This window comes from Schistocerca cancellata, chromosome 3 (assembly GCF_023864275.1).
Source record: "Schistocerca cancellata isolate TAMUIC-IGC-003103 chromosome 3, iqSchCanc2.1, whole genome shotgun sequence".
In the NCBI taxonomy this organism is placed as follows: Eukaryota; Metazoa; Arthropoda; class Insecta; order Orthoptera; family Acrididae; genus Schistocerca; species Schistocerca cancellata.
Window position 1 is genome coordinate 133741081 of NC_064628.1, and position 25463 is coordinate 133766543.

Here is a 25463-nt window from a genome sequence, read left to right on the forward strand (position 1 = left end):
AGAACCCAGTACATTTTACTCTATGGCGAGTGTTGATCTGAGACAAGAGTATTGTCAGGAGTGCCTTAGCAAAGTGTGACAGGACTGCTCTTATTTTCCATATACATAAATCATTTGACGGACAGGATAACCAGCAATCTGCAGTTGTATGCTGATGACACAGTGGTATATGGAAAAATGTTGTTGTTGAGTGACTGTAGGAGGATATACAATAACTTGGACAGAATTTCTCTTTGGGTGATGAATAGCAGCTCTCTCTAAATATAGAAAATGTAAGTTAATGCAGATGAGTACAAAAAAAATCTCATAATGTTTGAATACAGTTTTAGTAGTGTGCTGCATGATGCAGTGACACACATTGCAAAATGATTTGAAATGGAATGGGCATGTAAGTAGTAGAGGAACTAAATGATCACCTTTGGTTTACTGGAAGAATTTAAAAAAATAGTAGTTCATTTATGAAGGAGACCATGTATAGAACACTGGTGCTACCTATTCTTGAGTACTGCCTGAATTTTTCGGATCCTCTCCAAGTATGATTAAAGGAAGACATCAGAATAATTCAGATGCAAGGTGCTAGATTTGTTACCAGTAGGTTCAATCAACATACAAGTATTATGGAGGCACTTCATGAACTAAAATGGGAATCTCTGGAGGGAAAATAATGCTCTTTTTGCAAATCACTATTAAGAAAAATTAGAGAACCAGTGTCTGAAGCACACGGCACAATACAATTTTACTGCCACCGACGTACATGTTGCCTAAGAACCACAAAGATAAGATAATAAAAATTAGAGCTTGTAAGGCAGCATATAGACTCATTTTTTACTTGCACTAGGAAATGATTAGTAGTGGTACAAGATACCCTCTGCCCTCTGCCATATGGTGAACCACTTCTGCACTTTTTGCCTAATCCCATAATATTTCAACTTATGCAAAAGTACCGTACAGTCACACAATCAAATACTTTAGTTAAATCAAAGAAAACACCTACTGTCCTAATTTTTCATTTAGCTCTGCTACTGTCTCACACAAAAAAGGGTAAACAGCACTCCTTCTGAAGACAAACTGAGAGTCTGCAGCAAACAACAGGTACTGAGGTGTGCCATTACTCTCCTACACATTGCTTTCTCAAAACTTCTGAAGTGGTGACAAAGAAATTGGCCATAGCAGTTTACATTATCAATTTCACCCTTTCCATAAAATGGTTTCACTAATGAATACTTTACTCTGTCAAAAAATTAATAACACCTGAAAGACACAATGAATAGGTGACTGAGTACAGAAATAATGTGCGGGGCACTGATTTTCACAAACCAACTTGAAATTTTATCATACCCATGGGAGTCTTAACTCTCTAATAGTGTAATAATTGAATCAATTTCGTGTTTCCTTGTTGGCTGTAGCTACTTCATTAGACAGAGTTGGGCCACAGCAGTGGGAGACAGTGGCCATGTGTGTGTGAGTTGTGCTTGTTTAAGAATGTGTGTATATGTGTTTTCTATTTCTGAATGAGGATGTTTTTGTTCGAAAGCCGAAATGTTTAACAGTCTTTTCACTGTGTCTGTCTGTGACTCAGGTGATGAGTGGCAATTTATCCTTAGCTGGTTTCATGTTCCATGGCTCATCTGCACGATAAATTGTAATGATATGCAAGAAGTCATTTTCCATACACATCACATCACATCACAAATTAATTTGTAAATATGTCTACATGCTGAAAATTTAAAATTTTTTTTTCTTTAAAAAAAAATAAATAAAAAAAAGGACATACAGGCACAGATGTCAGTTAGTAATTTCATTCCACCACCTTTTACACATTACAATAATATGAATTCTTCTAAAGAACAAAAGGAGTTATCAAGGAGGAACTTTTCAGTTTGTTTTTAAATTTAACTTTGTTGTCTGTCAAATATTTTATATCACTGGGTAAGTGATAAAAATTTTTTGTTGCAGTATTATGCACCCCCTTTTTGTGCTAAAGACAATCTTAATGTGGTGTACTGAATGTCATTTTTCTCATATTGGAATTGTGTACATCACTGTTTCTTTTGAATTGCAATGGATTATTTACAGCTAACTTCATGAGAAAATAAATATACTGTGAGGCATTAGTCACTGTGAAGCAGTAGTCAAAATGCCTAATTCCTTAAATAGAGCTGAACACCAAAAATTGTTCTTACAGCAAGAAGACTTTCTTTTTTAAAGAAGAGTTATCCCAGAACAGTGTTCCATGTGACATTATGAATGAAAATATATAAGATATGTCAACTTACTGTTTTGCCTCAACCCATGATTTGCAGTGATCCTAAGGGCAAATGTGGGTGAACTAAGTTGTTGTAGGAGCTCCAAAATGTGCCTTTTCCAGTTTAAATTCTTACCCATATGGACACCTAAAAATCTGAAGTTTCCACTCTACTTGTTATTTCCTCACCACATGTTACTTGCATCACTGTTGCAGAACTGTATATGTTGTGCCTTTTTAAAATTGAGAGCGAGACCAGTCATAGAAAACCAGTCAATGATACTTTTAAGAACATTGTTTACCATTTCTTCTGTTGCTGTATGTACGCTTGGATCAATTATAATATTAGTGTCATCTGCAAAAAGAACCAATTTAACTTGTTATGTATTAGATGGAAGATTGTTTACATGTATGAGGAACATTGGTTGGCTGTTCCATCAATTACAAGAAACCCATTTTTCTAGGGGAATTTGTGATTCATACAGTCAAATATCTTAGACAGGTCACAGAAAATACCTGGGAACAACAGTTCTACATATTTACTTTACCAGTAAAATTTTTATTTACCTTGCCAACTATCGGTAAGAAATGATTGTTAAATACTTTGCACAGCTCTGATTTATCACTAACAGTTGCACTCTCACAAAAGAGAAGTGTTTTAAGCTGAGTACCCATATTCTGCTCCAATATCTCTTTCACAATTGGTCGCTTCGTTTTAATTTTGTTCAGAGAGCTTTCTACTCTCTTCATCAAATGCACTGGGTAAATGTAAATGTCATGTGGCTAGGGCCTCCGGTCGGGTGGACCGTTCACTGGGTGCAAGTCTTTTGAGTTGACGCCACTTCGGCGATTTGCACGTCGATGGGGATGAAATGGTGATGATTAGGACAACACTACATCCAGTCCCTGAGCGGAGAAAATCTCCAACCCAGCCGGAAATTGAAACCAGGCCCGTAGGATTGACATTCTGTCATGTTGATCACTCAGCTACTGGGGGCGGACATGCATTGGGTTAGCTTGCCTGATGAATTTCCTCAGCACCTTCATTTCATAATACAGTTCCCATGTCCTCCTATATGATGTCCTAATGGCATTAATTATTCAAATCAGCAGTTCATGAATACTGCATGTATGCCTGCAATTCTTAATGGGAAAGACCTATTAAAGAAAGTGAAGAAGATCTGAAAAAAATGTATTATATTTGTCATCCAAGTCATCTGAATTATAAACTTCTTGCCAAAATCAAATAATGCAAAGTCTTCTGATCTGCATTCCACACTTACTGAGCTATCTTCCATCATTAAAGGAACCCTCCTCAAGCAGGGTTACCTGCCATCTAACTTCTTCCTAAGAAAGTTCTAGCCTTTCTACACATTATTACTGGAATTTGGCCTTGACTAAGCCCAGATCCACCTGCTATTCTGCCAAAAGCTTCACCAACCACTCTTTTCCAATCCTATTTAGGTGTAGGCCATGTCTAGTATAAATGGACCTATGAATACTCTCAGCTGGCACCACTGAAGTGCATGCCCTTTCATATGTCATAAGTGCCTTCACAAGTGGCATATTAAATTGCCTCACAGCTCTACCAAGATGGGACTGATGCCAAAAGAAATGTACAAAGTGAACATAAGTGGTCCGATTTTGAGTTGCAATCCTGTCCATGTCATAAGCTCAATTTCTACTAAAAACTATTCCAAGCTGTATCACATCTGATATCCTTCAGTAAGATCCTTACACAAAGCCTGTAAGTCTTCTGTCACCTTACTGAGCCAAGCACCTGGTTTAAAAATGCTGGTGACTTGGTAATCCTTATCTACTGTCTCTTGTAAGTGGGAGTCTACACCATGCACATAACTGCTAAGTACCAGCAGACTCCTCTGCTTAATTTTACTATGTAATTTCAGCTTCCTAATAACATTTGACATCCGCTGCATATTATCTGCTCCTACAATTACCAGAGAATCCTTACCACATGACTCTGACAACTGGTTAAACTAACCATCAACATTTAAAATGAAACTATCAGAGCACATTCTGTTCCCAACTGCCAGTACCCAATTTTCTGCCATCTGCACAATTCAGAACATATCCCACAATTCAGTAACCTTCAACAATTTGTGCACTTCTCACTCATAATCAAATTTTACAGTATCTTTAGACAAATACAATGAAACAACAGGAAACTTTACCTACATAAAATCAAACACAAAACACTTGAAACAGCACTTATCTATAGGTGAGCTGCATGATGTGACTTAATGATACTAATATGTCAGTTGTTTCAGTAACTTATTACAGCTCTACTTTCTTTACAGTAGTGCTCCACAAATTTCAGGATTAAAAATAATGGTTGCACTCTCTAAAAATACAAATTCTATATTATATCACTATAACTTTCCACTGGCAACATCTAGGCAACTATTATGTTCACTTTCATTACTATCAATTTTGTTTCTCCATTTAATCTCTCATTCATATTGCTTAGTAGTCAGCTGAATCCCCCATTCTGCAATTAGTAAAATCCATTCAGTTGTTCTTATTTTCTTTAATTAAAAAAAAATCTACTGCTCTCCCTTCTACTAATATTACTTCTACTCATGTGCCTAACTTTTTATTACTTTTGTCACTGTTTATGAACATCCTGCTGAGAACAGGAATGATAATTATAGATTAATGCTATAGGCTTTTTAATTATGTAAAGCTTCTAATTCTTTATTTCTATGGTGAATAAAACATGTATTTAAAGAACTCACATAGTTCTACAATGTACACTCCTGGAAATTGAAATAAGAACACCGTGAATTCATTGTCCCAGGAAGGGGAAACTTTATTGACACATTCCTGGGGTCAGATACATCACATGATCACACTGACAGAACCACAGGCACATAGACACAGGCAACAGAGCATGCACAATGTCGGCACTAGTACAGTGTATATCCACCTTTCGCAGCAATGCAGGCTGCTATTCTCCCATGGAGACGATCGTAGAGATGCTGGATGTAGTCCTGTGGAACGGCTTGCCATGCCATTTCCACCTGGCGCCTCAGTTGGACCAGCGTTCGTGCTGGACGTGCAGACCACGTGAGACGGCGCTTCATCCAGTCCCAAACATGCTCAATGGGGGACAGATCCGGAGATCTTGCTGGCCAGGGTAGTTGACTTACACCTTCTAGAGCACGTTGGGTGGCACAGGATACATGCGGACGTGCATTGTCCTGTTGGAACAGCCAGTTCCCTTGCCGGTCTAGGAATGGTAGAACGATGGGTTCAATGATGGTTTGGATGTACTGTGCACTATTCAGTGTCCCCTTGACGATCACCAGTGGTGTACGGCCAGTGTAGGAGATCGCTCCCCACACCATGATGCCGGGTGTTGGCCCTGTGTGCCTCGGTCGTATGCAGTCCTGATTGTGGCGCTCACCTGCACGGCTCCAAACACGCATACAACCATCATTGGCACCAAGGCAGAAGCGACTCTCATCGCTGAAGACGACACGTCTCCATTCGTCCCTCCATTCACGCTTGTCGCGACACCACTGGAGGCGGGCTGCACGATGTTGGGGCGTGAGCGGAAGACGGCCTAACGGTGTGCGGGACCGTAGCCCAGCTTCATGGAGACGGTTGCGAATGGTCCTCGCCGATACCCCAGGAGCAACAGTGTCCCTAATTTGCTGGGAAGTGGCGGTGCGGTCCCCTATGGCACTGCGTAGGATCCTACGGTCTTGGCATGCATCCGTGCGTCGCTGCGGTCCGGTCCCAGGTCGACGGGCACGTGCACCTTCCGCCGACCACTGGCGACAACATCAATGTACTGTGGAGACCTCACGCCCCATGTGTTGAGCAATTCGGCGGTACGTCCACCCGGCCTCCCGCATGCCCACTATATGCCCTCGCTCAAAGTCCGTCAACTGCACATACGGTTCACGTCCATGCTGTCGCGGCATGCTACCAGTGTTAAAGACTGCGATGGAGCTCTGTATGCCACGGCTAACTGGCTGACACTGACGGCGGCGGTGCACAAATGCTGCGCAGCTAGCGCCATTCAACGGCCAACACCGCGGTTCCTGGTGTGTCCGCTGTGCCGTGCGTGTGATCATTGTTTGTACAGCCCTCTTGCAGTGTCCGGAGCAAGTATGGTGGGTCTGACACACCGGTGTCAATGTGTTCTTTTTTCCATTTCCAGGAGTGTATATAAGGTTGCCAACACAGGCTTTTGTGATTGCCCTGAATCTGGAGGTAGTTGATTCATTTGATGTTTCACAAAATGGCAGGCTACATGCTGGATTTCAGTTTCAGCCTAGCTCTTCTCTCTCCCACAGGAATCACAAATAAAAATGTAACACCAACTTCTAAATGCATTCACATAGTTTCCAGTACTGGACACACACTGGAGACATACACTTAAATTACAACTCTCACACAATAAATGCCATCTAGACTGCTGAGTAACCCTGGGCTCTTCCAGCAAACAAGGCCGCAAAATTTCTCTACAACCCATCAGTATTGCGTGTCAGAAATTTTGCTTGTAATTACAATAAATAAACAGCTTAATAGTTCTGCACCACTAACTTCTTTAGACTGTCAAGTGCACTAGTGTATCAACATTTTATCACATTACACAGTAAAGCACAAAGAACAACAAAATGTCCCGTACAGAGCCAGATGCCATTCATTGGTGTAATTTTTGAGCTTATTAGCATTAGTAAGGAAATGAATGACATTAAGTTTCCTCAGTGACACACAAACACAGTTCCAAGGCTGCTAACAGCAAGTTTCATTCTGCATTGCTTGCTGTATCTAGCAGCACTTTTTTTTCCTTCATCACAACTATCTTTTAAGATATTTGCTTCCTTTATGATGAATGTATCATTTTAAAAGTCAAAGTCTCTTGCCTTCTTTAGTGTGGAACTTTGTGATACAGCAATACACGATGTACAAGTGTACTTATTTATGGTTCATTATATGAATTAGGGAAAAGCATTAATCTAACAAATGCCATGCATGTTTACTTATTAATTCATTAATTGTTTGATTTACTGGTATTTCTGTGTATTTGTTTATAGTATATGTGTTCTATAGATGTGTATGTGGATGTGTAAGCAGGTGGCTCAGTCCTGAGACAAATGAATATAAAGGTAATACATAGAATATAAATAGAAACATGCAAAACATAAGTAATTATACAGCATAGTAACAAACGTTATGAGGAGTGCCATAGCCATTATTACATTTCCTTTACTCTCTCAGATTAAAATATGTAGTATCACAGGGCATAAGAACAGATGATGCAGAAAAACCTTAACAATTACATAAAATATGAAAATGATTAACAGGAATTACCAATTCTGTAGGCACCATAAAAGAGCTTCTGCTTAGAGATTTTATGCATTACTGTAAAAGAATTCTTCTAAAGAGTAAAATAAAGTGAACGGGTACCTACTTTAATTATTTTTAACAACAGACATTACTTCCTGTGCCTTCACTATTGTCATGTCAATACTACAGCCAAGTCCAAATCTGAAGGCAGAGTCAGCAATGGAATATGACACAAGAGTAGAAAGCACATTTATCAGTGACACTACCATGCAGTCAGAATAGAACTGACTTCCTGGATGGAGGGTGCAGCTATTTATAAGAACACGAATATTCCACAATGCTGCTATTCAAACAAACAGCACATATTTCAGAGTATAAAAGGCTACAATATTTCAAGAACCTTCCAGAAATGACAAATATTAGATACAATGTAATTGCTGGTGCTCAGGTTCGAACTGGCAACCTACAGCCTGCCAAGCAGCAATGCTAAACACTAAAATACACAGCACGAATCACAGCTCACGACATTACTCCCTCTCCTGAAGCCAACATCTGACCTGGATCTAGATTTTGTCAATGTGCATAAAACTTTCTTGTATGTCCTTCAATAACTTGAAACAATATTATATAATTAAATTTACTTAATAACAGATAAATTCCTAAGAAGAATGTTCAGGAAACCTAAGCAAGAAAAAGGGAGAAATGATGTTAAGAACAAAATTATAGCAGAAAAGCTGAGCATGCGGATTGAGAACAGATTGAAAAGTTTTGGACATGTAAAGAGAATGGAAGAATACCTAAATAAATTATGGAGCGCAAGTTTGAGGGCAAGAGCGAGACCTAGTGCATGATGGATTGACTTGATAAAGACTGGTTTAAGAAGAAGGTATAGAATGGAACAAAACAGTACAGAAGAAAAAGAATGGTGGAAAGACAGAGGAAAGGGGAGAAGTACCATTAATGCTGCAACCCAGCCTGATATCGGGTTAGGGAGGAATGGAAGATGATGATGAACACTTAAATACTTACCTGAGCTTGAGCAAACAGGACTCTGAGCAGAGCTATGACTGCCATTCTCATTACTATTTGGAGTACTCATCTCTGAATCTATGTTTGTAGAGGGTGGAATGTTTACATGGAGCTCACTGTTCAGTGAAGTTTTTTCAGAGTCCAATCTAAAAAAAATATAAACCACTAAAAGTAACATAGTCTGCCAAGTGCATAACAAAATATATTATACATCAAGAAAACAAGTTAGTGAATAAGAAAAAAATGCAGGCATCTACCTGTAATGTAAAAAAAAGAAATTTTTCATTTTAAGTAATTGATTTTGTCAACTACTAAGAACATGGTATCTAATTACCAAATATCTTAATCTCATGGGTAAAACTGTGTCCTTGGAATAAATGAACTTAAGAATGTAAGACTGTATTGCAAACTACTTCTATTTTGGCTGTGAAGGCTGCAAATCATATGCCAGTTTCATTAAGCCCCATTAAAACAAAGATAATACAACATTCAGAAATTGGTCACAGGACATTAGGATTACACAACAGATGGTCCTTAAATCATAGCTAATCAGTACAGCACACATGAGCGATTCCATCAACAAACCGATCATTTGATAGAAAAATTACAGAATAAGTCCTGATAGTAAGTACATTTAGAAACTTCAACACAATTGTAACAACAATGATAAATATAATTCAACATACATTGTAACAATATCTGGTCGAAGAAATATGTCATCTGGTCCAGGGTTCTCTTGCAGACGTAAAGCCTCTTGCTGCTCTAGGTCCTGTGCCAGAGAATCATGTCCATATTCTCTTGCACAGTCTATAGCTGTCTGTGAAGCATGATTTCGCACTTTTAGTGCTGTATGGTTCCATCGATACAACAGCAATGCAGTTTCATGGTGACCTCGTACACAAGCCCACATCTAAAGCACAAAAATACACAGTCAAGATCACACTTGAAGAATAAAAGTTCACATGAACAAACACAAAGCTGTGAAGTCCAAAATAACATGAGCTTGGCACACACTGTAATAATAAGAAATATGATATTACATTTGAATTTAAGACAGGCAGTAACGTATATTGACAGAAGGATAACACTGAGAGGAAAGGATAGAAGATTCATAAAGTATTCTCATATGTAAACCAGGATCAAGACCAGTTATGAGAGCAGAGTTTTCAAAAATAGCAGTTCACACTGAAAGCACTTTAACTGAGGGAAAAAAAGTTCTAGTAAATTACAACAATTGATAATTTATAAGTCCCAGAATCTCCCAGAAATTACCAATCTTAAATAATAAGTAAAACATTGGAAATTCTAGGTTGGAATATCAACAGCAGCTCCAACCCAGTTCTGGTCACGGCTGCCGGTGGTATTAGTCCTACGTGCATGAGGTATGACTGCTCGTGTGTGTGTGTGTTTTTTACTGAAGCTATAATTTGTAACAGTCTTTTCACTGTGCCTGTCGGCAGATCAATGGGTGATCTTCATGGTAAGCAGCAATCTATTCTTTTTCTAATATTGTTTAATGACAAATAATTGCAAGAGGTGGAAACTGATGGGCAAGCCAGATATCACCCACCAGTAACCAAACCGAAGTATACCACATGGCATTGCTTCTCCTCCTCACGAAACTGTGGCTCACTGTTCTGGAGTAGACTGCTGCTTATTGGATCTGGGTTTGCTCCTTGATTCACCTTATTGCAACATGGTGGACATTCTGGCAATATTGTAACATCCTCATGGCCATTGCAACAATCCAATGTAGTTCCTTCCATCAGGATATTACTATCACAAGGCATATCTTCACATTCATTGTAACAGAAGCTACTGTCGTTGATCTTTGCCTCAGGAATACAACAGGGCTTCATTTGAAGGACACAGACAACATCCATATGTTTTTGAGACTACATAATGTCAGCTTTGTAGGTAACACCTCACAATAGATTCTGCATTCAATATGTACCAGAATAGCATCCCCCCCCCCCCCCCCCCCAACAGCCCAACGTTCCACACAGGAGTAAAAATCCATGCCATGTCACCTGAGTTGTATCCAATAGGTCACGGTTTGGTGTCCCAGCTTTCATTGCTCAAATCCAGGATGTCCAATACGCATATGCATGTCAGCTGTCTTGCTTCTTCAGTTCAGGTGATGAGCTGTGTTATGCAGCAATCCTCAGAATCAACAGATTGAAACGAAAATAAAATACTAAGTTTTGTTTCATCCCTTAACAACGTAACAGGAAAAAGGGTGAAAAACTCTAGTGTCTTACTTTGCTGTATGCAGATACACACATCAAAAAAAGTTTTGCACCATCTCAATTCTGAGAGTTCCGGAACCTGTACAGAAAATTGGAATAGAGATCAACATAAGCACCATTTCCGCTCTTTTTACTGCTCATGAAAACCACACATTGCATGTTGTTCCATCATACAGCGAGACCTTCAGAGGTGCACACCAGACCTCTAATACCCTGTAACAAATCCTCTTGCATTCATGCATGCCTGTATTTGTTGTGGCATACTATCCACAAGTTCATCAAGGCACTTATGTTCCAGGCTGTCCCACTCCTCTACAGTGATTCAACATAGATCCCACAGAGTGGTTGGTGGGTCATGTCGTCCATAAAAAGCCCTTTTCAATCTATCCCAGATATGTTCGATAGGGTTCATGTCTGGAGAACATCCTGGCCACTCTAGTCGAGCGATGTTGTTATCCTGAAGGAAGTCATTGATAAGATGTGCACAATGGGGGTGCAAACTGTCATCCATGAAGACGAATGCCTCACCAATATGCTGCCAATATCGTTGCACTATCGGTTGGAGAATGGCCTTCATGTATTGTACAGCTGTTACAGCCCCTACCATGACCATCAGCGGCATACGTTGGTCTCATATAATGCAACCCCCCAAAACAGCAGGGAACCTCCACCTAGCTGCACTCACTGGAAAATGTGTCTAAGGCGTTCAGCCTGACCGGGTTGTCTCTAAACATGTCTCCAATGATTGTCTGGCTTAAGGCATATGCGACACTCATCGGTGAAGAGAATGTGATGCAAATCCTGAGCGGTCCATTTGGAACGTTGTTGGTCCCATCTGTACCGCACTGCATGGTGTCGTGGTTGCAAAGATGGTCCTCGCCATGAATGTCGGGAGAGAAGTTGTGCATCATGCAGCCTATTGTGCACAGTTTGAGTCGTAGCACAACGTCCTGTGGCTGCACGAAAAGCATTATTCAAGATGGTATCATTGCTGTCAGGGTTCCTCTGAGCCATAATCCGTAGGTAGCGGTCATCCACTGCAGTAGTAGCTCTTGGGCAGCCTGAGCTAGGCCTGTCATCGACAGTTCCTGTCTCTCTGTATCTCCTCCATGTCTGAACATCACTTTGGTTCACTCCGAGATGCCTGGACACTTCTCTTGTTGAGAGCCGTTCCTGGCACAAAGTAACAATGCAGACGCGATCGAGCCACGGTATTGACCGTCTAGGCATTGTTGAACTACAGACAACACAAGCCTTGTACCTCCTTCCTGGTGGAATGACTGGAACTGATTGGCTGTTGGATCCCTCTGTCTAGTAGATGCATCTTTGGGCAGGTTTAGTGACAGCTCTGAACAGTCAAAGGGACTGTGTCTGTGATCCACAGTCAAAGTCTATCTTCAGGAGATCTGGGAACTGGGGTGACGCAACACTTTTTTGATGTGTGTATCGTGACTTGAAGCTGGTATCCTATTCTCTCTCGCGACTGTCATCATAGATTGATGACTATATCTGCAAATGTCTGATTACAATTATTTGTAACATAAATCATCTGTGGGTGGAATGCATTTGTCATCCTATGGGTGATAATGTACCCTTAAATCACTTCTGACACCAGTCTTGACTGAAGCAATTTTCCACTATCAGGAATAATTAGATGTGACATTCAATGCTTCAACAATATGTTTTCTGCAAGAAACCTGATGATTTACAGAACTTGGGCAGTTGGTACAGCCTTGGTGACCGAGTAGCTGATGTGTAATTTATTTCCCTTTGACGGCCTGGTAAGTCACCCAAAAAGATCAGTTTCAGGTTGGTGAAATGGAGAGACTACAAGAGGAATTCATACCAGATGTCATTGAGAGTGTTTTGCAAGCATGGGTAATTACCCTCAAGGTGTAAAATACACTCCTGGAAACTGAAATAAGAACACCGTGAATTCATTGTCCCAGGAAGGGGAAACTTTATTGACACATTCCTGGGGTCAGATACATCACATGATCACACTGACAGAACCACAGGCACATAGACACAGGCAACAGAGCATGCACAATGTCGGCACTAGTACAGTGTATATCCACCTTTCGCAGCAATGCAGGCTGCTATTCTCCCATGGAGACGATCGTAGAGATGCTGGATGTAGTCCTGTGGAACGGCTTGCCATGCCATTTCCACCTGGCGCCTCAGTTGGACCAGCGTTCGTGCTGGACGTGCAGACCGCGTGAGACGACGCTTCATCCAGTCCCAAACATGCTCAATGGGGGACAGATCCGGAGATCTTGCTGGCCAGGGTAGTTGACTTACACCTTCTAGAGCACGTTGGGTGGCACGGGATACATGCGGACGTGCATTGTCCTGTTGGAACAGCAAGTTCCCTTGCCGGTCTAGGAATGGTAGAACGATGGGTTCGATAATGGTTTGGATGTACCGTGCACTATTCAGTGTCCCCTCGACGATCACCAGTGGTGTACGGCCAGTGTAGGAGATCGCTCCCCACACCATGATGCCGGGTGTTGGCCCTGTGTGCCTCGGTCGTATGCAGTCCTGATTGTGGCGCTCACCTGCACGGCGCCAAACACGCATACAACCATCATTGGCACCAAGGCAGAAGCGACTCTCATCGCTGAAGACGACACGTCTCCATTCGTCCCTCCATTCACGCCTGTCGCGACACCACTGGAGGCGGGCTACACGATGTTGGGGCGTGAGCGGAAGACGGCCTAACGGTGTGCGGGACCGTAGCCCAGCTTCATGGAGACGGTTGCGAATGGTCCTCGCCGATACCCCAGGAGCAACAGTGTCCCTAATTTGCTGGGAAGTGGCGGTGCGGTCCCCTACGGCACTGCGTAGGATCCTACGGTCTTGGCGTGCATCCGTGCGTCGCTGTGGTCCGGTCCCAGGTCGACGGGCACGTGCACCTTCCGCCGACCACTGGCGACAACATCGATGTACTGTGGAGACCTCACGCCCCACGTGTTGAGCAATTCGGCGGTACATCCACCCGGCCTCCCGCATGCCCACTATACGCCCTCGCTCAAAGTCCGTCAACTGCACATACGGTTCACGTCCACGCTGTCGCGGCATGCTACCAGTGTTAAAGACTGCGATGGAGCTCTGTATGCCACGGCAAACTGGCTGACACTGACGGTGGCAGTGCACAAATGCTGCGCAGCTAGCGCCATTCGACGGCCAACACCGCGGTTCCTGGTGTGTCCGCTGTGCCGTGCGTGTGATCATTGCTTGTACAGCCCTCTCGCAGTGTCCGGAGCAAGTATGGTGGGTCTGACACACCGGTGTCAATGTGTTCTTTTTCCATTTCCAGGAGTGTAAAATGTTCTGGGGGGGAGGGATTTGAAAAAAATCGAAATCACTACCTGTAATGTAATTGGATGGATTAAAAAATCCAGTCATCAAGTGGGGGCAGGAGAACACATAGAAAAAAACAAAAAACTGTTTTTCATTTGCCGAACTTGACCACTTTTCTTGTAACTCTTCAGTCCTTTCCCTTCACCCCTCTTCCTTCTCCTTCACCCTTCTGCTGGATGGAGCCACAGGCTCTTAAAGCTTGCATACATACAACCTTTTTTTGGTCTTCTGCCACTGCTTGGTGATTAGATTTTTTATCTATCCAATTACATGACATTGACAAAAATTAATTATTTTTGTTGTTGCAAAATCACTACCTAGTTCAACAAACAATTTTTAGATAGGTACCTAAGCCTAAAATTGTTAAATAAGAGCATTAACACAAGATGTGATGCAGCGGAGGCCACAGTGAATGTATTACCGGCATTGTTTGAAACTAATTTGTAGTCACCAATGACAATTAGTGCACCTGCTTGCTTACTTGGTGTGGCCCATTCATTATTGGCATCATCAAGTTACTGACTGGCTCACTCGTTGTTCTTCTTTTGTTAGTCCGTAGATCACTCTCCAACCAAATCGATGGACAAGAATCAAATGAATGTAAATATACTGCTATTCAAATGCCAACTACTGTGCATAAAATTGCTAATTTACAGCACTCTCTTCATTTACTACTGGACATAAATAGCTGAGTTGACAATAACTAAATAGGTTTTTAAGTTGCTTTTGTATTTGCAGTTGTGGTGCCACTGAGCAGTAATCATAAAAAGACTACCATAAATGACATACACTGTTACAATATTAAAATTACTTCAGAATAAGAACAGAATTGGATTCTGTAAGTGTGTCAAGCCAGCTTTTTCACTGAAGGATAAAAGTTGCACACACAGTGCCACTATTTAAAACATTACTATAATCATCTTTGCAACATTGTGAATTTGAGTATATTTAGAGTGACAAAATATCCTGATAGAAGTTACGAGACATACACATCCTGCAAAAAATGAAACTTTACTGGTTTGCGATGTTATTTGACTGATTAGAAAATCGAGTCAAATCTGCTAATAACTTGTCACTATCAACATACACATTGTATCCCCTTCTGACATGATTCTGTTGGCAGGGAGTCATACAGCCATTGTATCCTCTTCTAAAGCAAGCTAGCCCACAACTTCTGAAACTGGGCCTTGATATCTTTGACACTGGCACTGGAATGGCATTAATTTTGAAGAAAGATGGCTGAAGAGTACCCCAATTATGAGAAAAAGCCTTAAGAATGCTGATTCCATGACGGCAATGAAAACAAAGGTAAGAAACTGACTGAATCTGAAATATGATTTCCGATATACATCGGTAAAGACCAAACAAAATCTAAAAAGGATTGTTAGAAATAAGCAATACCATTCATCTCAATGATTTTCATTACTTCTTGGCAAGTATAATTCCTACAAAAACAAGTGTTTTTTTTTTTTTTTTGTTGAATGTTAATGTCCCTAGAATTAACATGACTGTGGTAGAGTGGGAACTTTCTCTGTGAGGTTGCCATGGTCATCCAAGGTAGTGTAGAACACAATGTGATGCAATTCATCAGCAGTCCATGTTTCCTGTTGACAGCACCATTCCAAATGCAGTCATTCATGTTGTGGTGTTAATGCTGGCTTACGCATAGGACAACAAGTCCCTAGTCCAGCTGCATCTAGCCTCCAACCAATGGTGCAGAATGACTCAGAATGTTACAGGGAATCCATTACTTGTTCTTGGATGGCATGCAAAGATGTGAAGGGTTTACAATGTGCTTGGTATACAATATAGCAGTCATCCCTCATGGTGGTAAGACCTAGTTAACCAGAATCTTGACAACTTGTAAGTCTGTCCTCACATTCCCATGCAGTCCAACACTGGGCCACTGTCACATCCTAAAACCCTAATAATCTGGATGTTGCACAATTTGACCAGTCAGACAAATAGAGACTCACAATGAGGGCCCTTTCACACTCTCTCAGATGCTGATAATTCTGCCTCACATGAATATGTGGCATATCCATGTCATTCACAGTAATCACTCAACTTCTGACACTGTTTGTGCTCCTTATATACCCTAACAGGCCTGACAACAATACCAATATGCTCTGCTGGCCATTCTACCTGGCACAAAGAATTGCAACTCCAATCGTTTACATACACACTGGTGATGTGTAGATGAAAAAAGTTACACTGACATTTGACCATGTCTTCTGGGTGCTCCACTTTTTTTGTTGGTCAGTGTACATTATCTTCAGGAGTAATGGTTACAGGAACACTAGGAAACACTGTCCTACGGGTAACATGAGGACACTTTGGTTGCTGGCATTTCCTACATATTTCTGACATATAGGTAGGTACTTAGCTAATGATACCTCCTCCTGATTACATCAAGGGTCTTCACAGATCCCAGATGGCCTCATATCACAAACTCATGAAAATACACTCCTGGAAATTGAAATAAGAACACCGTGAATTCATTGTCCCAGGAAGGGGAAACTTTATTGACACATTCCTGGGGTCAGATACATCACATGATCACACTGACAGAACCACAGGCACATAGACACAGGCAACAGAGCATGCACAATGTCGGCACTAGTACAGTGTATATCCACCTTTCGCAGCAATGCAGGCTGCTATTCTCCCATGGAGACGATCGTAGAGATGCTGGATGTAGTCCTGTGGAACGGCTTGCCATGCCATTTCCACCTGGCGCCTCAGTTGGACCAGCGTTCGTGCTGGACGTGCAGACCGCGTGAGACGACGCTTCATCCAGTCCCAAACATGCTCAATGGGGGACAGATCCGGAGATCTTGCTGGATAGGGTAGTTGACTTACACCTTCTAGAGCACGTTGGGTGGCACGGGATACATGCGGACGTGCATTGTCCTGTTGGAACAGCAAGTTCCCTTGCCGGTCTAGGAATGGTAGAACGATGGGTTCGATGATGGTTTGGATGTACCGTGCACTATTCAGTGTCCCCTCGACGATCACCAGTGGTGTACGGCCAGTGTAGGAGATCGCTCCCCACACCATGATGCCGGTTGTTGGCCCTGTGTGCCTCGGTCGTATGCAGTCCTGATTGTGGCGCTCACCTGCACGGCGCTAAACACGCATACGACCATCATTGGCACCAAGGCAGAAGCGACTCTCATCGCTGAAGACGACACGTCTCCATTCGTCCCTCCATTCACGCCTGTCGCGACACCACTGGAGGCGGGCTGCACGATGTTGGGGCGTGAGCGGAAGACGGCCTAACGGTGTGCGGACCGTAGCCCAGCTTCATGGAGACGGTTGCGAATGGTCCTCGCCGATACCCCAGGAGCAACAGTGTCCCTAATTTGCTGGGAAGTGGCGGTGCGGTCCCCTACGGCACTGCGTAGGATCCTACGGTCTTGGCGTGCATCCGTGCGTCGCTGCGGTCCGGTCCCAGGTCGACGGGCACGTGCACCTTCCGCCGACCACTGGCGACAACATCAATGTACTGTGGAGACCTCACGCCCCACGTGTTGAGCAATTCGGCGGTACGTCCACCCGGCCTCCCGCATGCCCACTATATGCCCTCACTCAAAGTCCGTCAACTGCACATACGGTTCACGTCCACGCTGTCGCGGCATGCTACCAGTGTTAAAGACTGCGATGGAGCTCCATATGCCACGGCAAACTGGCTGACACTGACGGCGGCGGTGCACAAATGCTGCGCAGCTAGCGCCATTCGACGGCCAACACCGCGGTTCCTGGTGTGTCCGCTGTGCCGTGCGTGTGATCATTGCTTGTACAGCCCTCTCGCAGTTTCCGGAGCAAGTATGGTGGGTCTGACACACCGGTGTCAATGTGTTCTTTTTTCCATTTCCAGGAGTGTATTTCAGTATGTCTGGCTGTAAATGAGCTGAGATGATGAGCAAGCATTTCCATGCCATAGGGCTGTAATTCCTTTAATACAGTGTTCCATCTATTAAATTGAACTCTTCTTTGATTCTTCCTTCTCCAACGCTACAATGGTGTTCAGCAATTCTGGATCTTCCCATCATAGCATTAATGTTTGTTGGTATAGTGATGACTGAAATATTAACAGCAATACAATGTTCCTCCAACAGATTATGTGAAAGTAAGTCAGCATCACTGTTTCGCAAATCAAACTGCCTTTTCCTGTTGCTAGTTACTTTATTTATCCCATACGCGTTTCACCTTCTCCTGTTCTAAGGCATCATCAGTGGGGTCTATAACAACACAGTTTTGTTATTTATAGATTATCAAACAGTTCACTTCGCGATTTTTTGTAAAAAAATTAATTACTTACAATTTGCTGATCTGCGTTTCCTCACATCTGGTCTGGAGGTCGCACTATCACTTTTGTCACTGCCACCTCCAGATCAGATGTGAGGATACGCAGATCAGCAAATCGTAAGTAATTAATTTTTTTTACAAAAAATCATGAAGTGAACTGTATGATAATCTATAAATAACAAAACTGTATTGTTATAGAGCCCACTGATGATGCCTTAGAACAGGAGAAGGTGAAACGCGTATCGGATAAATAAAGTAACTAGCAGCAGGAAAAGGCAGTTTGATTTGCAAAACAAGTATTTATATGCTTGCTCTGGAGGATGGCCACACAAAAAAACTTGCAAAACAAGTATTTATATGCTTGCTGCGGAGGATGGCCACACAAAATAATTTGCAGCATCACTGTGTTTGCATCCGTTTTTGTATACAACTGTGAGGTCATATTCCTGAAGCTTCAGGTCATATATTGCTAGTTGTACAAATGGGTCCTTCAGGATTGTCATCTAACATTAAGAATTGTTGTCAGTTGTCCACATGGATCCTTCAGGATTGTCATCCAACATTAAGACTGGTGGTCAGTCACAATAGTGAATGGACTGCTATATAAATAGGGACAGAACTTACTGAATACCCAGACAACTGCAAGGCACTCTTCCTCAGCATTTCTGAGTACTCTGGAGGTGTAAGCAATCACTCTTTCAGAACCTATTTGGATTTTTACTAAAACTGCACAAGCCTGTAACCACTAGCATAAGTGTGTAGTTTCATTTCGGCACTGTCATCAGTAACTGCCTGGAATTGTGAAGCTGTCAGCACCTTCTTAAGAATATTAAATATCTTTCTCACTCCTCATTCTAAAAAAAAAAATATGGCATCTCCCAGCACCAGTTCTTGTACTGGCTGTGTCTTCCAACTAAAATCCTTTCTCAAGTGTGTACCTCAGAAGCAGCCTCACACATCGAAAATGTGCTGCAATGTTAGAACACCTGTTATGGCTCATTCTTTTTTTGGATCATGACAAAATCCACTTTTGTTAAATAGTTGTCCCACGACTTTTGTTTCTAGGATGATGAAGAAGCTACTTCCTTGATTCAGGAAAAGACTCACAGCCCAGTTTTCAGGTGGCTTAGATGTTCTTTAAACATCTTCATGAAAATAATGATGTCATCCAGGTAGCAAAGACACACAATGTATTTAAGATGAAGCAGACTCTTGTATTCGATTATGGCTGGAGTGTTGCAGACCTAATTACTTAAATTTGAACTCATAGAGACCATCAGTATTATGAAGTCAGCCTCGTAACTTCAATCTGCCAGTACCTCTCTTCATATCCAAGGTGGAGAAAGAACACACACTTCTGACAGTCCAAAGCATCATCAGTTCATGAGAACGGGGTAATAACCTTTTTACGTGACACTGTTCAGCTGCTGATAATTGCCATCCTCCTTATTCACAACAAACACAGGAGAGGAACGAGGACTTTCACATTGTTGAATGATGTCACCTGGCAACATTTTCTCCACTTCCTTCTGAAATATTCATTGTCCAGCTGGAAACACCATTATGAGTATTGACTGTTGATGGACATAATCCATAGTGTCGATATAGTGTTTCACATTCGGTCATTGAATCTTCCTTGGATCCATTCCAGAAATGAATGCACCCAAAAATTGACACAGAATGGTTAACTTCATGGGCAGGAAACTGAATACAAACAGGTTATTCCTCCAATAGCTCATATTCTCTAGGTTAGTTAAGTAGTTAATTTCATGTTCAACACATCTTTTGCATGATAAATTGTAGTGATGTGGAACAAGTCATTTTACATTCACACTGCAAATTATTTTGTAAATATGCATACAAGCTGACCATTTACAAGTTTATTATTATTATTATTATTATTACTACTACTAAATATACTGATGTGAGTTAGCAATTACTACCCACCATCTTTTACACCATACAATAATAGAAATTATTCTACAGAATATGAGGACTTGTCAAGAAGAAACTTTTTCTGTTTGTTTCCAAATTTTACTTTGCACTCTGTAAAACATTTTATGTCACTGTGTAAATGATCAATTTTTTTTGTTGCAGCATTGTGCACCCCTTATTGTGTTAAAGACAGCCTTAATGTGGAGTAAAGAATGTCAGTTTTTCTTCCATTACTGTAATTATGTACATTGTTGTTCCTTTTAAACTGCAGTGGCTTATTTACAACAAACTTCATGAGCGAATAAATAAACTGTGAATCAGTAGTCAAAATGATTAACTCCTAAAACAGATGTCTAGAAGGTGATTGTGGGTGAGCATCACATATTATTATTCTTACAACAAATAACACATTTTTCAGCAACTGAAGACTTTCTTTCTTGACAATGAGTTTTCCAGAATAGTACACCATATGACATTACTGAATGAAAAAATGCAAAATATATGAACTTACGGATTTGCCTCTCCCCAAGGTCTGCAATGATTCTAAATGCAGATGTGGCTGAACTAAGTTGTTTTAGGAGTTCCAAAATCTACTACTGCCAGTTTAAATTCTCATCAAACACAATGATGAAACATTAAGGATTAAAAAGTTATCGAAGGAATTTTTGTTGGCTAGGGCAACATGGAACATTAACTTATAATCACATTTTGATCAGATATGATAATTAAGTCATGAGATTTCATTACGCATATCTTCAGAAGATAGGCATATCTGTTAGAGTATCTATAGATACACTTAATTAAGAATTTCAAAATCCAACTACTAGGGTTACATGAAATAAGTTACGTGTGCAAGTAATACTGAAGCTCATTGCATCATGGAAGACAGTTTCAATAACAATACACAATCTCATACAGTAAGTGCTATGCTGATTAACAAACAACAATAAAAAGCTTTCACTCACAAGGGGAGTATATCCATCTTCATCCTGACTAAGGGCATCAACTTCTGTTTCCAACAGAAGAGACGAATTCTCCTCTCTCCAGTGCAACATTGCACAAACAAGCCTATAACAAAATTTTAACAAGTAAATGTTTATTTTTTCTACTTAACTTATAGATTCAGCAAAATGCCAGATTACATCAAATGTATACACTTTATCTTAAACAGATTATTCTACTTCTGTGAAACAAAATTGCATTCTTAGTCAAACATAACTTCATACTTAACAAACAATTCCATCACTTTCAAAAGTATACAAATTCATTAAGTCTACACTCATTTATCCCATTTCCTCTGTATTAAAACTATGCAGTTCCTAAATGAGGTGCTATGGTGACATTGAAATGAAATGAAATGAGCATATGGCCGGGAGGCCCCTATTCGTGGAAGTTTGGCCACCAAGTGCAAGTATTATTTCATTCAATACCACATTGGGTGACTTGCATGCCGGTGATGAGGATGAAATGATGATGAGGACAACACAGCACCCAGTCCCCAAGCGGAGAAAATCTCCAACCTGGCCAGGAATCGAACCCGGGCCCATTTGCATGGGAGGCAAGCACATTACCACCCAACTAAGCAGGCGGACATGGTGACATTTGAAAAAGTTGAGAAAAGTGACAAAATATTTGAAAAAGGTGATTAAAAGATGATAAAACCATTTGGAAAAAAATGTGATAAAAAGCTGACAAATCCAAACATATTATAGAAATGAATGTACAGTATGTATGTATGTATGTGTGTGTGTATATTCCACATCTCCTGCTAAATTACTGGACTTATTTCAACCAAACCTGGTACACACCACTTACGGTCTGGAAATCATCACTGTGAGGATATGTACCACCTACTATTGAAGAAGTGAGGTTGGGGGTTGAAAAACCAGTGTAGTCCAAAACGCATGAATAGCCGACCTTAGTCATCCAGTATTTGCAAATGAGAGCACTTAATGACTCGGAACAGACTTTACACATTCAAACCTTATGAAACTTTTTGTCCCTGACAACTTCCACAGAATGATGAAGGGAAAAAGGTTTATCATTACCATATGCTGTACAACCGTTGCATGAAGCATGACGTTTTCCATTATTACTTGTTTACTACTAATTCTGTTTGCAACGCATTTTGCAGACAGGATACACATACTGTGTTGCTGAATGCACGTATAAAAATATATCATTGTATGATACATAGTTCAGGAGATGTGATACAAACACTGAGATGTGTGAAAAACTGCCGCATCACACATGAAGTTTTAATTTATTAGTAACTATACTCACAGCACATTTCCTAGACAGTAGCCACATATGCCACTGGATGTATATGCAAAAGTATATCATTTTGCAGGACACAGTTCAGGAGATTCAATGTCATAAATATTAAGCTGTGTGAAAATGAAGCTACATGGCAAAATTCGCTAGAGATAAATGTGAAATATATGTACAAATATGTTTACAATATATTAAATGTATGTGATTTATACAGGGTGTTCCAGAAAAACACCATCAAGCTTTAGGGACACATTCCTTGCACCAAAACAAGAAAAAAATGTCTAGTAAACATGGACTCAAAAATGCGACCTTAAAAGCTATGAGCACTTTTTCATCTTCGCTAGTGTGAAACAAATCTCTTTTACTGAAGAAGTGCTCATAGCTCTTAAGGCATGCACTTTAGAACCCGTGTTTACTGACATTTTTTTCTTGTTTCGGTATAAGGAACCTGTCCCTATAGCTTGTTGTCGTCTTTTGGGACAGCCTGTTTTTGATGTATGTATGCAGGCAAAGCCAAGAGTAAAAAGCTCTAAGGCCCAAGAACAATTTTGCCCAAATTTTTTACAATCTTAAAAGAAAAACCACCAGTGTTCTACTGTAGTGACAGCATGGAGACAGAATTGGGGAAGGAGCAGCTGGACAGACAGTGAGTGAGGGGGGAGGAGGAGACTGGCACAGACAGATGGAAGGGAGAGATGGGCAGAGAGAAGGGGAGGCAGAGAGAGGCAGAGGGGAGGAGGAGATGAATAGAGAGAGGCAGAGGGGAGGAGGAGATGAATAGAGAGAGGTGGAGGGAAGGAGGAGATGAACAGAGGAGGAGGGAGGAGACAGACAGAGTGGGGGAAGGAGGAGATAGACAGAGAGAACATGAAGGATGAGATGGATAGAGAGAGGGGGGATGAGGAGATGGACTAACAGTAAATTGGAATCAATACATAGCGGGGCAGCACTACGTACTCAGCTATTTATTTAAATAAACAGAAATGGCACAAATTAGTTGTTTTCATTTTTGATAACCACCTTCCAAAAGACTAGTTAAGACTGTAATAAATTTCTCTATTACAACCCTGGATGGTGCATGGCCATTTCTTCCTTGATACAAATTTATTAATATGTGTAGGTACATTGGTAGTTCAGTATTGGTAATCGTAACTCACAAACAAAACCTACATCACATTTTTACAACTGTTATTCTACACTTTAGTACTGGAAAAGATCAACATAATATTTTTGGATTACTATTTCTTAGGAATCTTAGCAAAAAATGAAGTAATCATATTAAATTTTCTTTTCTCAAGATTTTTCTGAATGGTTTCCACTACCTTTCTTTCACTCTTTCTTCTACTTTCATGATTTGTGCCCTCTCAGACATACCATGCACTTATTTTTCTGCTTTTTAATCATTATTTTGAGTTCTTTCTTCAGTTTATCTGAAGCTTGAAAGAGAAGTTCTTGTGCCTCCTTCGATAGTTGATGTTCTTTTCTCTATTCTTTCAGAGAAGCTGTTTCACAATCTATTGATTTTCTGATGTTATTCATCTTGTTAATCTACTCTTTGAGAAGCTTGTGGTTTTGTTCCTCTTTTTTGCTTTTATTCTAATTCACATTTTCTTTTCCTTTCCATTCTTCCTTATAAGCTCTATAATTTGCATGTGCTTGCTGTCCATATCTAATGAGCAAAGAAAGAAAATGGGGTGTTATCCCAATGCATCCGTGACATTCAAAATATTGTTCAAAAATCTTTCAGTCATTACTGCCTTGTCTTCTCCTAATCTGTGCTTCGCAATAGTATACCTCCTTTCTATGTCCACATTTCCATGGAACAATGTTAGACAAGCCTTAACAAGTTATGAAACTTTTGTGTACTTAAACTCTGTAGATGATGAATCTCTTTTTGAGATGTGCTCTGCCAAAACTTGTCAGTACCTTTGTTATTTAAAGCTGTGTCATCATTTTCAAACTGTGGAACCCTCCACTTGTCTAATATGTAATCTTGCTGGACATCAAATGGCACTATTCTGCAACCTTTAACATTTTACTGCAGCTTCTGCTCTTTATTCTTTCTTTGGAATCTAAAAACCTAAGTCTTTTTAGTAGTGCACTTCATAAGCAAGTCTATTCCATCACATTTTTGTGAACTGTGTTATAATGTTTTTCTGCATTGTTTAATAACCACAACTTGTCACATTCTTCCAGCATACTAAGCTTTTTGGTTACTTGCTCACTAACAACTAGTTGTTCAAGAGGAAGCAGATCATCCAATGTGAAGTGTTCATTACGAAGAAATTCGGAAATACTTTCAATTTTTCTTAAAGCAGAAACATTCTAGACATGAGCCAAAAAGATTTCAAGAATGTTTTCTATTTCTGTAAGCAATTTGTGAATCAAAGTGTTTAGCTTTGAAAATGCTGCATGAACTTTCAGAATAGTTCTGCAGATTAAATTATCTAATGAAGTTCTGCTTTTATTGGAGGTTGTTTTTAAGCATTCACAATATCACTGTAGGATTTGGATTGAACAGTAGTGTAATTCTATTTTTAGAGATATATGGTTAAGAAAGTAATATGCTATACTATCCCACTGTTCCAAAATCCTGTTAGCTGAAGATCCTAAACTAAGCCACCTTGTGGGTATATATGCTTAAAATAACTTATGAAGTGGAATGTTAAACTTAGACAGAATTTCTTCAAATTCTTGTCAATGGACAGGCCAACCATGAAAATAATTGTAAATAT

At 40.7% G+C, this 25463-nt stretch overlaps 1 protein-coding gene across 1 annotated transcript in view; it reads right to left on the minus strand.

Moving 5' to 3' along the window:
- The window catches only part of LOC126174755 (calmodulin-binding transcription activator 1), a 1816127-nt gene that overhangs the window by 181473 nt on the left and 1609191 nt on the right, over nt 1-25463 (minus strand). Inside the window, exons 17-19 of the mRNA XM_049921082.1 lie at nt 21420-21522; nt 9283-9506; nt 8597-8742 (exon numbers count right to left, since the gene is read on the minus strand). Coding sequence (XP_049777039.1) covers nt 8597-8742; nt 9283-9506; nt 21420-21522 — 473 coding nt within the window. The remainder of the gene's footprint in view (nt 1-8596; nt 8743-9282; nt 9507-21419; nt 21523-25463) is intronic.